Source organism: Ceratotherium simum, chromosome 29, assembly GCF_057802395.1.
Source record: "Ceratotherium simum simum isolate JZ-2026a chromosome 29, ASM5780239v1, whole genome shotgun sequence".
NCBI lineage: Eukaryota > Metazoa > Chordata > Mammalia > Perissodactyla > Rhinocerotidae > Ceratotherium > Ceratotherium simum.
Genome location: NC_141928.1, coordinates 19,907,882 through 19,920,714, shown reverse-complemented (window position 1 = coordinate 19,920,714; position 12,833 = coordinate 19,907,882). Strand labels below are relative to the sequence as shown.

The window sequence follows — 12,833 nt, the reverse complement described above, 5'->3', positions numbered from 1 at the left end:
GCCAATCATGAGTATCCTTCATGGTCATCTCTGACGAAGACCTACTCAAGAAATGTCTTGTATGTACTCGGTATGTACTTGAAATTGAGCACCTACTGTGTGCTGGACATGCTATGCCTGGGAGCTTTGCATATGTTAACCACTTTACATTTGTTTCACAACAAAATTCTAATGTAGGAAGTAGCAATACCCTTACCTTACAGATGTGGAAATTGAGACCCAGGGAAAATAAGTATCTTGTACAGCCAGAAAGTATTTGAGATTTGAATCGACCTTTGGATAGTTTGACTCAAAACCCCAGGCTCTTAGCCTCTCTGACACCAAGGACAATCAGGGGCACATGTATGCTTGGATCTAGTTCAAGAGAGCAGCAGGTGGGCTATAGTAGAGTCAAGAGCCCTGGTCCAACCCAGCTCTGACACTGGTTCTCTGGGTGACTGAGGGCAGGGTCCAGGCCTTCCCAGAGCTTCAGTTTCTCCTGTAAAGAGAGACGTTCAGGTCAATGATGTCTGAGGCCTCAAGTTCTATTATGCTGTGAAAGCAGAATGGGATTGTTGGTACATGAGGAAGTCTGTTCTTGGGGGAAAGGAGAATAGAGCAGAAAGAAAAATGCCAGAAATCTGGATTCTGTCTGGCCTCTGAGTTTCTACACATCATTCATGGTGATCTCCTGGGTCTGCTAACACCTTTCCAGTGATGACCTCAAGACTGCTCATAGCAACAGCATCCTTCACAGATGGAGGTGAGAGTCAGGAGGGTGGGCAGCCCTTCCGTGTACAGTGCTGGACCCACAGCCAAGACAATGGGAACAGGGAAACGTTCGGAGGCCTGGCTGCTAGCCTGGGTCCATTCTTATCTTCAGGAGTTCCTAGAGTCCTAGAAGGTGAGAAAAAAGAGACTTTTCTATCCATTCATCTCATTGTAATAAGGAAGAAACTGAAGTTCAGAAAGAGGTCCAAGCTCCCTGGTGGATGGGTAGCAAAGCTGGCCACAAAGCCTAGTGTGGCTTGTGACCCCACCTCAGGAACCTCTCCCCTTGTTGAGCTGTCTTTGTGCTTTACCCGAACAAGGTGACCCTCAAGGCAAAAGTAGGGATCAAGGCCTGCTGGTTAAGAGCCCTGGATTGAGTGTCAGGACCCTATGTGTTATTCCTGGTGCTGCCTTGACTGTGAAGCCTATGTGTCTCTCAGGGCCTCAGCCTCCTCATCTATACGCTAAGAGAGTTGACCTAGTTTAGAGATTGAAAATTAATGAACTGCAGGCTAATTGTGGCCATCAAAATTGGTTTATGTGACCAATTTTAAATTGGTTGCCAGCAAGTACTAATTAATACATTTCACTTGAACACCTAGATTTATGGCTTGGAAGATTTTTCTACATTTGATTAGCTAGAGCTAAGTATTCTCTGCTCCATTTATAGTTTACCACAGTCCCCACTGCTCCCTATTATCAAGCATCTGGCCATGTTGACCCATTGACGTCACTTGCAAGTTCTTCCTTACAAAGCTTGGCTGAGAGTTTGCCCCATTTCCCTCAGTTCTCTGCTGTCCTGAGCATGGGGCTGTCACTGTTCCCTGAGATTACCATCCTACAGAGGGCCAGTGTTGGAATGTTTCCTGGTAGTGACCTGAATTCCACCTCCCTTGCAGCCTTTCACCCCGTCCTGCTCTCTGGGCTCAGAATGAACACATTTGTGCCCTCTGACACCTGCATAGCTCTACAGAGGGTTGAAGAGAGTGGATCATCCTCCTGTGTCTTCTCTTAACTTGAATAAAGAGTACAGGTCCCTCGAATGTTCCTCAGGGACATCACTTCTAGGGCCTTTGGTGACCTGCTTCCTCTCCTCTGGGCGTCGTTCAGAAGCTTGGTCTTCCCCTTACAAGTCAACTCTTCTCTGTAACCATGAAGCTCATTCATACCATTCCCCCCTTGAATCCTTCCCATGCTCCTCTTGGGGCCCCAACATGGCTGACAAGGCCCTCACCTGCCTCTGTAGCCCTAGTTCTCCTACTTCCCCCTTACCCTCCACACTCCAGCTACACTCTCTGCCACATCATGCTGTTTCTCGTCTCCCAGGCTTCTCACAACCTGTCCTCTGCTCAAAAACCTCTTCACTCCTGTATTAGTTTTCTAGGGCTTCCATAACAAATTACCACAAATGTGGTGGCTTAAAACAACAGAAAAGGATTCTCTCACAGTTCTGGAGGCCAGAAGTCTGTAATCAAGGTATCAGCAGGGCCATACTCCCTCTGAAGGCTCTTGGGAAGAATTCTTCCTGTCTCTTTCAGCTTCTGATGGTCTCAGGCATTCCCTGGCTTGTGGTAGCATAATTCCAATCTCTGCCTCCATCTTCACATGGCCTTCCCCTCTCTGTGTGTCTTTTTGTGTCCTCCCCTCTTCTTATAGTGACACCATTCACTGCATTAAATTTAGGGACCAACCTAATCCAGTATGATCTCATCTTGATCTGAAACTCATTACATTTGCAAAGACTCTATTTTCAAGCAAGGTCACATTCTGAGGTTTCTAGTAGACATGGATTTTGGGAGGACACTATTCAACCCAGTGCAACACTTCCTCTTACTACCTCAGGAAGACTTCACAGAACCTCTGCAAAGTAGACCTGCAGTAGAGCTGGCTGGGTGTGCGGCCCTTCCTCGATACTCCCACAGCCCCTGGGCTTTCCCATCTGAGCATGAAGTGAAGTGTCTGGTCTCTTCTGTCTCCCAGCCATTACTGTGAACTCTGTGAGGGCAGAGACCTTGTTTAGCTTGGGTAGTTCCACATCCACAGGGCCTAGCTTACTGTGAAGCACATTGTAGATGTCCAAAAAATACGTCCTTTTCCTGAGCACTCTGCACTGCAGTCAGTTATTAAGAATAGGAAAAGCTGTTTGCAGAACTAAGCTGAGCCCATGCTGCTCTGCTTTGGCCCAGTGCATGCCCTACTGAGGGTACCACTCACTGGATCGCGAAATGTGTGAGGACACCCCCTGCGCCTTTACCTGCACCAAACGGCCTCCTTGATTCTCAACTCAGCCCAGCCAGTTCTCCACACCATGGTCAGACTTGTCACCACAAAACACAGGTTTAAATATAGCCAGGCCCTCCTCAAAAGCCTTTCCTGGCTCCCCATTCCCTGCGGGATAAAGTCCAGCTCCTCCACCCGGCATTCAAGGCCTAGTTCTCCAGCACGGCCTCGGCTCCCATCCCTCCACCCTCTGCAAGTTCATATGAGCAGTCTGTGCCCGGTCCCTCCAGAACTCTGGCTGGCGTCCCATTCCTGGATGAAATCCTGACGCAGTTTGAGGAAAGAAACAGCCTGCCTGAGAGTCCCCAGCAGGTTTTAGGAGCCTCACTGTCTGTCGGCTGAAAAACAGCGTTATTTTTCCTCTACAAGTCTCTCTTGGCTTGGGACGTACGGCTGTATTGGCTTCTGGCTTGAGGACAGCTCTTCCCTTCTCTGGGGCCCCAACTGTGCACTTTGGAGAGGTCAGCGTGACCTGACGCTAGATGGAATTGAGTCTTAAGTCGCTAGGCTGTCCCCCTCACCCCAGCCCCTGACCAACAGGACAGGGCATCCCAGCCAGGAGAAGTTCACATTCCATCTGGGTCTGGGGACATCAGAGGCCCTCGGCCCCTGCTGAGCTCTGGGACCCTTGGCCACACTCAACTGGCTTTTCACCCCAGACTCATACAAGAGGCCAAGACCCTTGTACTTAGGCTGGGGTGGGAGCAGTATGGAAGAAGAGAGATCTTGGGACCGAGCAAGACAGAGGCTGAGAAGTGATAAGAAAAGGAGAAAGAGACAGGACATACATACAGATCAGAGAGAGCAAGTATAAGAGAAGCACACACAGACACAAAAAGACAGAGATAGACAGACGGGAAGTCAGGGTGACACTGAGAGAGAGGCAGCATCCATGACCAAGACAGAGAGAGAACAAGAAAGCAAAAGGGAAGAAAGAGAGGGAAAATAAGAAAAGAGTCTGATAGAAACAATAAAGAAACGGACAGAAGGGGGAAGGAAAGGAGAGATGTTGGAAAAATGAGAGGGGATGCTGGGAGAGAGGAAGGAAGGTAGGAAGGGAGGATGAGAGGGAGGGAGGAAGGAAGAAAGAAAGAGGGAGGGAGGATTGAAGACAAAAAAAGGGACTGCGAAAGCTCCTCAGTGGGAAGAAAAAGCCAGTAAAGAGCAGGACAGGAGTTGTCAGGCCCGTCCTGGCTTCTTTCCCTGCAGTGTCCTGGATCAACCTTGGGCTCAGCCTCAGCTTGCATTGCTCCAGAGGCTGTGGCCCAGGCCCCTGGTCAGCATCGAAGGCTTCCTCTGTGCATATCTTCTTTCTCCTAGGAGCTGAAAGTCCCCTCAGAAGCTGGCCCAGCCACGTGGGAGACTTGGCTCAGGAGGCCCACCGAACAGACTGGGTCACTGAAACTGAGAGAGGGGAGAAGGATGGAGCCTTAAGCTGAATGAAGCTCTTCCTTCTGGACTCAAAGTCTGCCCTCTCCAGGTGCCAGGGGCTTTAAGTCTATCTCCTTGCCTCCATTGTCTCTTGAGATGCACAGCTGCATGGCCTCCGAATTCGGATCCATGAAACGTCCTTTGGGATGGCCCCATTCAAGCCCTCTTTTACAAATGAAGAAACAGAGGCCTCCAGAGTGGAAACTCCTTGCCCAAGGCCTCATAGCTGCTTAGAGCCAGAGGCAGGATGACCTTCAGGTCTCTCGCCTCCCATCTTCTGGGCAAGCACTTTTGAAAGCCAGCCCTGGAGGGCTCCTGATGACTTTCGTGCTGTTTCCCGTAAATTCTGTGCTGATTCTTGGCACGAAGAGAGGAAATGAAGAGGGTAGGGGAGGAATGTAAATAAAGGGAAACTTTGGGATTTCATCTAATATATAATTATAGTATCCATGGTGGTGGCCCTCGCTGCTTCTGCAATGTGCTGCCCAGGCTGTGCCCAGGAAGGGGGGTGTCCTGGGGATGACAGGAGCCCAGCAATGCTCCACCCAAGGCCCCAAGCCCCCTGGGCTTTTGGAATAGCATCTTTGGGCTGGGAGCCTAGATTTGTTTGCAGAAACACATGGCAGTCTGGAGACGCTGGGAAAAACTCAGCAAATGAGAGCTGGGATCCCGAGCATCTCAAAAATGGCATTGGGGGTACATCCCTAGCAGGAGTCCTTGTACAGACTCAGGGTTCAAACTGTTTGTGTGGCACTGCCAGGACCGCAGAGGCTGGATGAAGTCTGGAGTTAAGCGTAGCCATGTAGCTTTTGGTGTCAGGAGTGAAAATTTGTTTTCCATATTGTTTCCAAATCATCTGGGCATGGATCTTTACACAAAAGATCCCTTTAAACAGCTTCTACTCCTTGACCCCCACCATTTCTACATGTCCAATTCTTCTCATAATCTGGTGTGGTCATTTCAAGTTCAGGCTCTGGAAACAAATTGGCTGAGTTCAAATCTTGGCTTCTCCACTTACTAACTTTGAGGCTCTGGTCAAGTTATCTAACTTTTCTGTGTCTTGGTAGCCTAATCTGCTGGATAAGAATAATAATAACTGTCTTAGAGAGTTGTTTTGGGGATTAAATTGGATTTTCAATAGATAGATAGATAGATAGATAGATAGATAGATAGACAGACAGACAGATAGGCATAGAAACCTAGAGATAGCTACAGAGACATAGAGACATGGTACTAGACCACTGCCTGGCACACAGTAGAAATCCCCTAATATTTAGTGAGAAAGTGAGTTAGAGGTTGTGAGTGAGTGAAGGGGAGAAGTCAGTGTCTCCAGATTTCTGCACTGACTTGGAAATTTGTTCAAATCATTCAAAAACTATTTATTGGATTCTTTACTGGCATCAGGCCCTGTTCTAGGCACCAGGGATAGAGGATGAAGAAGGCAGACACAGATCCTGCTCTATGCTCTAGGAACAGACTAGTGAGAAAAGACAGATAAGAAACAAGTAGAGACACTAAGTCATCACAGCTTTAATGAGTACCATGGCTTCGTGCGTCTGCGTGTGTGGCAGGCAGGATCTACTGTAGATAATGTGGTCAAGGAGGGCCTCTCTAAGGAGACGACACTGAATCATGGACCTGAAGTTGCACACGGTGCCAATCATGGGAAGAACCAGGAGAAGGCCATCCTGGGGAAAGGGGACAGTGGAAGCAAAGACCTTGAGGAAGGAAGAGACTGGTACATTCTAGTAAGTGAGCCTGGGGAGTGATGTGTAAAGGGGCCAGTGTCAGAGATGAAGGCTTAACTTGCTCTCCCACTGGAATGTTGTGAAGACAATGCTGTCAACAGTGGTGACCCCAGGCACGATTGCTTAGGTAAAGTGTGTAGTCACAGATAGTAGCACTGGTTACTCCTCCTCCCGCCATCCATTAAGTACTGACAATGAGCTAGACACTACCTTCTGCTCTTTACATGTTTCAATTCATTGAATCTTCACAATCCTATGACAGAGGTCCTATTATGATTCCATTTTACAGATGAAAAAACTGAAACTCAGAGAGGTTAAGAAACTGACCCAAGGGCACACAGTGGGTAGGTGTTGGAGCCAAGGTAAAAACTCACCTCTGTCGGATTTTAAAAGCCTAAATTAAAAATATGTACGTGTGGTGGGAGTGGGGAGGAGCATGTGGATTCGAAACATCTATCGCCCTTCCTGCTGCTGTTCTTTGACAAAGAGAGTGTTCATGAACCCTTCACGTGCACACGGCCTTATGAAAAATTCAAAGCACTTTCTCATCCACTATCCAGTTTAATCTTTGCAACAACTTGGGGAGGTATAATTATTTATCTCATTTTACGGATGAGAAAGACGAGGGGTAAAGTACCTTCCCTGGGGATCTGCCTGCTGTGATGTGGGTCATCCTGTCCCCAATGTTCTTTCCATTGCAAACAGGGTTGCTTGCAGTTACAAGGCCCTCTTCCACTCATATCCTCAGCAGCTACTTCTGACAATGCCACACGTGTGAGTGCACAAGGACAGGGTGAGCACGTGGTGTGAGGGGAGGGGACGGTGGGTGTCAATCACCTTGGGTATGAATCTCAGCTCTGTCTCTTTGTCATGTGACTTTGGGCAAAATGTTTACTCCTTTAGCCCCAGTTTTCCCATATGTGAAATGAGAGATGATGATGATAATTAATAATAATTCCAGATCTACAGGGTTAAGGCGAGGATTAAAGGAGACAGCACATGTAACCTCTTAGCATGGTTCCTGGCACACAGTGAGTACTTGATAAACTATTATCCTCACTATTACTGCCAATACTCAGGAAGTACTGGAGGCACTGAGAATCAGGACTTTGGTGTGGAATCTCCATCCTTACCTCAGTGTGCAAGTATTAGAGCTCATTGACTTTAACCTTTCCATTTCACAGAAGAGAACATCAGAGGAGGGGGAGGCACTGGCCCCAGGTCTCACTGGGAGCAAGTGTGGGAAGTGCTCTCTGACTCCTGATCTCAGGCTCCTTCTTCACAATGTCTTCCCTTCTCCAGGGCCCTGGTTTCCCTTTTACTCCCCTCTTCCGACTCCTCCTACCCTTCCTAAGAGGGAGCGTTCCCCCTGAGCCTTTGGTCCCACCATGGATGTTGTCAGATGGTTGCAGTACCCAGGCTCCCTTGGCACTCCTTTCATAAAGCTGAGGCCAGGGAGGTGAGGGTGAGCCTGGGGCAAGCCTCTGAATGTATGGGAATGAGCCCCCCACCCCAGGAATGGGGCCTAGCTGCTGCTGTGTGTTTGTTCAGGGCACTCCAACAGTCATCCATGGTTCGAGGAAGGCAAAGCAGCCAAGACAAGACAGAGGCTGATTACCTCGAGTAATAGGAAATTGGGGAGCAGTGACAAGAAGGGTGTCTAGGCCTCTGGCCAGGCCAGAGCAGGGATCATGGATGCCCAGCCTGGCCCGACCCATCCACCCTGAGTGGAGATTCCTGCTCAGGGTCACCCTCAGACTCCAACAAACCAAGGGTGCAGGAGCTGGCCACACTGCTCAGACCTTCTGGGGACCCTCTCCCTCTGCTTCTCTTTGTTTGTTTTCATTCAAAAGCAAAACAAATGAAACAAACAAGAAAATTAGATTTAAACAGGGCCTGAGTGCTGATGTTTCTGTTTTGCTACACCAGGGTGAGCTTAGGACAGAAAATCAGCCTTGACTTGCACTCTTCCAATCCAACTCAGTCCTGTGGCACTGTGTAAAATTACATAGATGGAGGGGCTGCAAAAGGAATCTTCCTTCCTAGGTGGGGTGGAGAGAGGAAGTAGGCATGGAAGGGGGCCAGATTCCAAGAGAGAGAGAGAAGAGGAACCAAAACTCAAATAAGAAAAAGGACAGAGAGACTGAGATACACACACAGAAACAGAAATGAAAAGAATAACAAATAGAAAGGCAAAGAAGAAATGATTGGGAGAATGACAGACAGACAAAGCAGTGAGCTATGCAGAAAATACATACACAAAAAGGGAATAAAAGGCAAGGAGAGATGGACAGAGATGCCGAGAGGCACAGTGGGGCAAAGCAAAAGTGGGAGAGGTAGAAAATTGGAAGGGCAGGAGCCCAGGAGGAGAAGAGAGAGAATGAGAAGAAATCCCAGGGCAAGAGCATGCATTCCCAGGGTGGGGGTGGATTTGATGCATCTTCACCTTGAAGATGCTGAAATTGCAGAACAAGGAGAGATATGAACATTTAACTCAAGGTCCCAGAAGCAGAAGTGGTGGCAACGGGATGTGAACCCAGACTTCCTGCCTGAGAGACTGGTCCTCCACACCTGTGCCACCTGAATCCTACCATCACGCCTTCTGGCAGCGTGGATGGGGGGTTTGGTGCCCAATGTTGCCTAATTAAAACTCAGAGGTCTGCACCCATCCTCTCTTTTCATCCTATTTCTCCCCAAAAGATCATGGATGGTCATTCTTTCCAGGGCTAGTGGGACCCCAACCTGCCTCACAGGGAATAGCTCCTCCAGGATTGTCCTTGGAAAAAAGAGACACTGATACCCAGTGACTGAGTCAAGAATGAAGCAGGATGAAGAAGAAAGTAGCTAATACTTCCTGCAGGACTTCTATATGCCAGGCATTCTGGTAAACCCTGTTCATGGAATTTCTCACTTAATGCTTTTCCCTGTAACCCTATGAGACAGGGACGATTATCAGCTCCCTTTTTCCAGAGGAAGAAACTGTTGCAGAGAGCAGTGAAAAATGACTTTCCCCAGGGCAGGTTATGAGTAAGGGGCAGAATCAGGATTTGAACCCAGCTCAGCTTATCCCCAAAGCCTGTGCTCTTTCTACTGCCACACATGGTCTTTTTGGCCCAAGAGAAAAAAAAAAACTAATTTTGGTAAGGAACAAGCAAGCAGAAAATGAGAAACCTCAAGAACTGACATTGGAACTATTTTAAAACTCGAGACTGAGTCGGTCAGACTTCATGGGAGGAGAGCCGCCAGTGGGATAAGAGATCAGTCCAAACACCACCCTGGCTCCCTCTCAGAGAGGCCCAAATCCCAGGGCCATTAATAAAATCAATTTCCAAAATAAAATAAAGATGGTTCAGAGTTAGGGATGACAAGCTTCTTGACAAGCACATTTCCAGGACAGGAGAAGAAAGGAGGTTCCGACTTCAAGAGGTGGGAATCCTGTAGGAATGTCAGACAGTGAGGAAAAGAAGAGGGAAGGGACAACATTCATCACTTTTAAAGGATGCCAGTGGATTGTCAGCTCTCACTGTTAATTGCTGTTGGGGGTTCCATAAAATATTTCATTGCTCTCTACATGATGGGCCTGTAGGATTCCAGCCTGGCTAATGCCAAGTCCCCACAATGTCACTCAGAAACAGGGTTACTACTTGTGTCTCAGTGGATAGGCACCACCTGCCAGGGCTCTGTGCCTCTCTGCTAGATGCTATCTCTCCCAGAAGTTGGAGAATGCAGGGAGGGGGACAGGAAATTAATTATTACCACAACAAGGGCAACAAGAGCAACACTGATAACTAACACTTCTTATGCTCCTACCGGGAGCTCATCACCAAATAGGGAGCTTTTGTGCATTATCTCATCAAATCTTCCTAGAGTCCCAGTGAGATGGATACCATATTATCTGCATTTTCACAGAGTAGGAAATGGAGGCTCAGAAGGTTGGGAAGCTCACTCAATGTCACATAGCTGATAAAGTGCAGGGCAGAGATTTGAACCCAGATCTCTCTGTGTCCAGTCTATGTCCTTAACAAGGGACAGAGGAATCAGAAGCCAGCCATCAGGAAATCTTTCAAAAATGTTACTTTTTTCATATAATCAGAGTTTTTAGAGTTGGAAAGGACCTTATAGCTCTTAATCTAGTCACATACTTATATTTCATAGATGCAGTTAACCCTAAAGCCCAAGGGGCTGGTGTCAGCGCTTACTGATTCAGAGGCTGTAGAGTCACGCTCTCAAGATCTGGAAGAGATCTGATAGCCTATTGTACTTCGGGGATTCCATTCTTAGAGCTCTCACCATCCCCAAGTGATTTTGCCATTCAATGTAAAAGAAAACTTGGGCCCAAAACTCTATGAGACAGCCAGTGGCAGAGCCAGGGTCAGAAGGCCTGACTTCCAGTTGACAGTGATATTCCTGAGTTTGGTGCATGAATGCATTGGGTGTTACCAATGAGCCTGAATATGTCAAGTGTTCAAAAGAGCAACATAGTCTTTAGAAAAGTCATGGTCTTCCAGAGGAAGTGGGCATGACGTGTTTTGGAGGTGAGGGAGATTCATAGACTGTGGAGGGACTAATATTTATTGAGCAGATACTTAGATACTGTGCTAGGGTTTCTTGTTTAATTCTTATGCAACTCTGCAACCTAGGTTGTATCATTTCTGTTTTACTGAGGCTCACAAAGGTAAAGCAACTTATCTAAGGTCACATCATTACAAATGTCAATGCTAGACTTGAATCCACAGTCTGTGGCCTTTCACACCACCATTAGGTTATAAGTTATCTGAGGATAGAACCTTTCTCTTAGTCACATGAATGTACCTGTATTCTCTAGCACAGTTCCAAGACATAGGAAATCCTCAGAAAACATCTACTGAATAAGTAAATGAGTTATAAATGAGTAAATAAAAATATGAATAAATGAAAGAATTTATAAATAAATAAAAGAATGAATGATGGAGTATAAGAGTGGATGAATAGATAGATGGGTGAATGGGATGGATAGATGGTTGGATGGATAAATGGACGGAAGGATGGATGGATAAATAGATGAATGATTGGGTAGATGGATGGATAAGTGAATGAATCATTGAGTGAGTGAAAGAAAAAAATGAATGGGTTGAATATTTGGTGAATAATGCTTACCTTGTTAACAACTGCAGCTTTCTAGGTTGGTAAGGGAGGTGGCCTATAGTTTCATAATTAGGGTACCTGAAGAGAGTTGGTCTATAGAACTCTGTTATAAATTATGATGGCTGCATCTAGATGTGGAAATACTCATTGAGATGGGAAATTAAAAAAATGAGCCTCTTTTCCCTCTGAGATTAACAGATGAGTCTTAGAATGACTTCCTTTTGCATTTCCAGAAGTTTGGATGCAACGACTCTAATGTACTCTATGAAGCAGTGATAATGGCACTATTTCTGAGGGCTGGCTGGATCTATTAATAAAAAATTATATGCATATACCCTATATATATATATATTGCATGTATATGTACTTCAGATATGCTAATCTAATATTTTTCAGAGGAGATATCATGGAATTGAGAAAAGAACACCAGGCAGGGACTCCTGTCTCAGCCCTCCTTGCTAACTTGCCACTTTCCCCTCTCTAGGCCATAGATTCTTTATCAGTAGGAGAAATGCTTTTGAGTTTTTGGCCTCCCTGGGCCTTTCAGCACTAACCTTGTATGATTCTGTCACTCACCATGGCCACACTTCTCCAATGGACACTTCTAAACCTTAGCATCTCAAGGTGCACACACAGGCTGGCCTATAAAACATTTAGCTGGCCTGGACAGATTACTCATGCCTTGCTGCCCAGACTTAAAATCGTCCCATCTACTTCATGTTCCCCACACACCCAGCATGTCTTACTTGTAGAGACCGTCGGGTTCCAGACACTTGAAGATGACGGAGTAGATACTGACTTCAGGGACCTCTCCATGGCTTCGACCAGCTGCTACACAAGATGTGCCCAGGCCAGAAAGTAAGTCATCGGCAAAACTCAGGAATTCTCCTGGAGGGAGACAAAGAAAGATGAGCTCCCCAGCTCAGGTCTTGGTGAGTGGACATTCTTGCTGTTGTCCAAACCTATCAAATGTCTGAACACCGTTATCAGGAGGATTAGTGGACAGAACAAGCATGGGATATGAAAATGACACAGATTAGTATCTAGCCCTGATGACTCTGTTTAAATTTATGCCTGAATTTTCTCAATTGTAAAGTGCGAGTACTAATACCTACCTTTATAAGTTTGTAGCAAGGTGCAAATGAGGTAAATTATCGTGCAATAAAAACGCATGAAAAGACAACAGGGGGACAGTGCTTTCTGTCCGGAGTAGCTCTTCTGGCCTTGTCACTACCATTAACTTTCTCTTAACTCCTTGAGCAAGGCCCTCCCTTCTTGGAATTGCATGTTCCTTTCTTGTATGATGAAAGAGCTGGACTAAGGCTGTAAAATAGGTTTCATGTCATATGGTCACTCTTGCAAACTGTTACTGGATTCACGGTGTGTTATGTTGAGAGGGACAGAGACCTAGTCCAGCTAAGAGGGAAACAGTTCCATGACTGGTTAGTGATGAAGGTCATGGGACAGGAAGGGACAGTGGAAGAGCCAGTGCTCCCAACA

The 12,833-nt window shown here is 46.7% G+C and overlaps 1 protein-coding gene across 7 annotated transcripts in view; it reads right to left on the bottom strand.

The window, feature by feature from the left end:
* The window catches only part of ASTN2 (astrotactin 2), an 841,205-nt gene that overhangs the window by 40,920 nt on the left and 787,452 nt on the right, over positions 1-12,833 (bottom strand). For all 7 annotated transcript variants that reach the window (XM_087419200.1, XM_087419201.1, XM_087419203.1 and 4 more), the window contains one exon: positions 12,080-12,221. In XM_087419200.1, the coding sequence (XP_087275326.1) occupies positions 12,080-12,221 (142 nt within the window). The remainder of the gene's footprint in view (positions 1-12,079; positions 12,222-12,833) is intronic.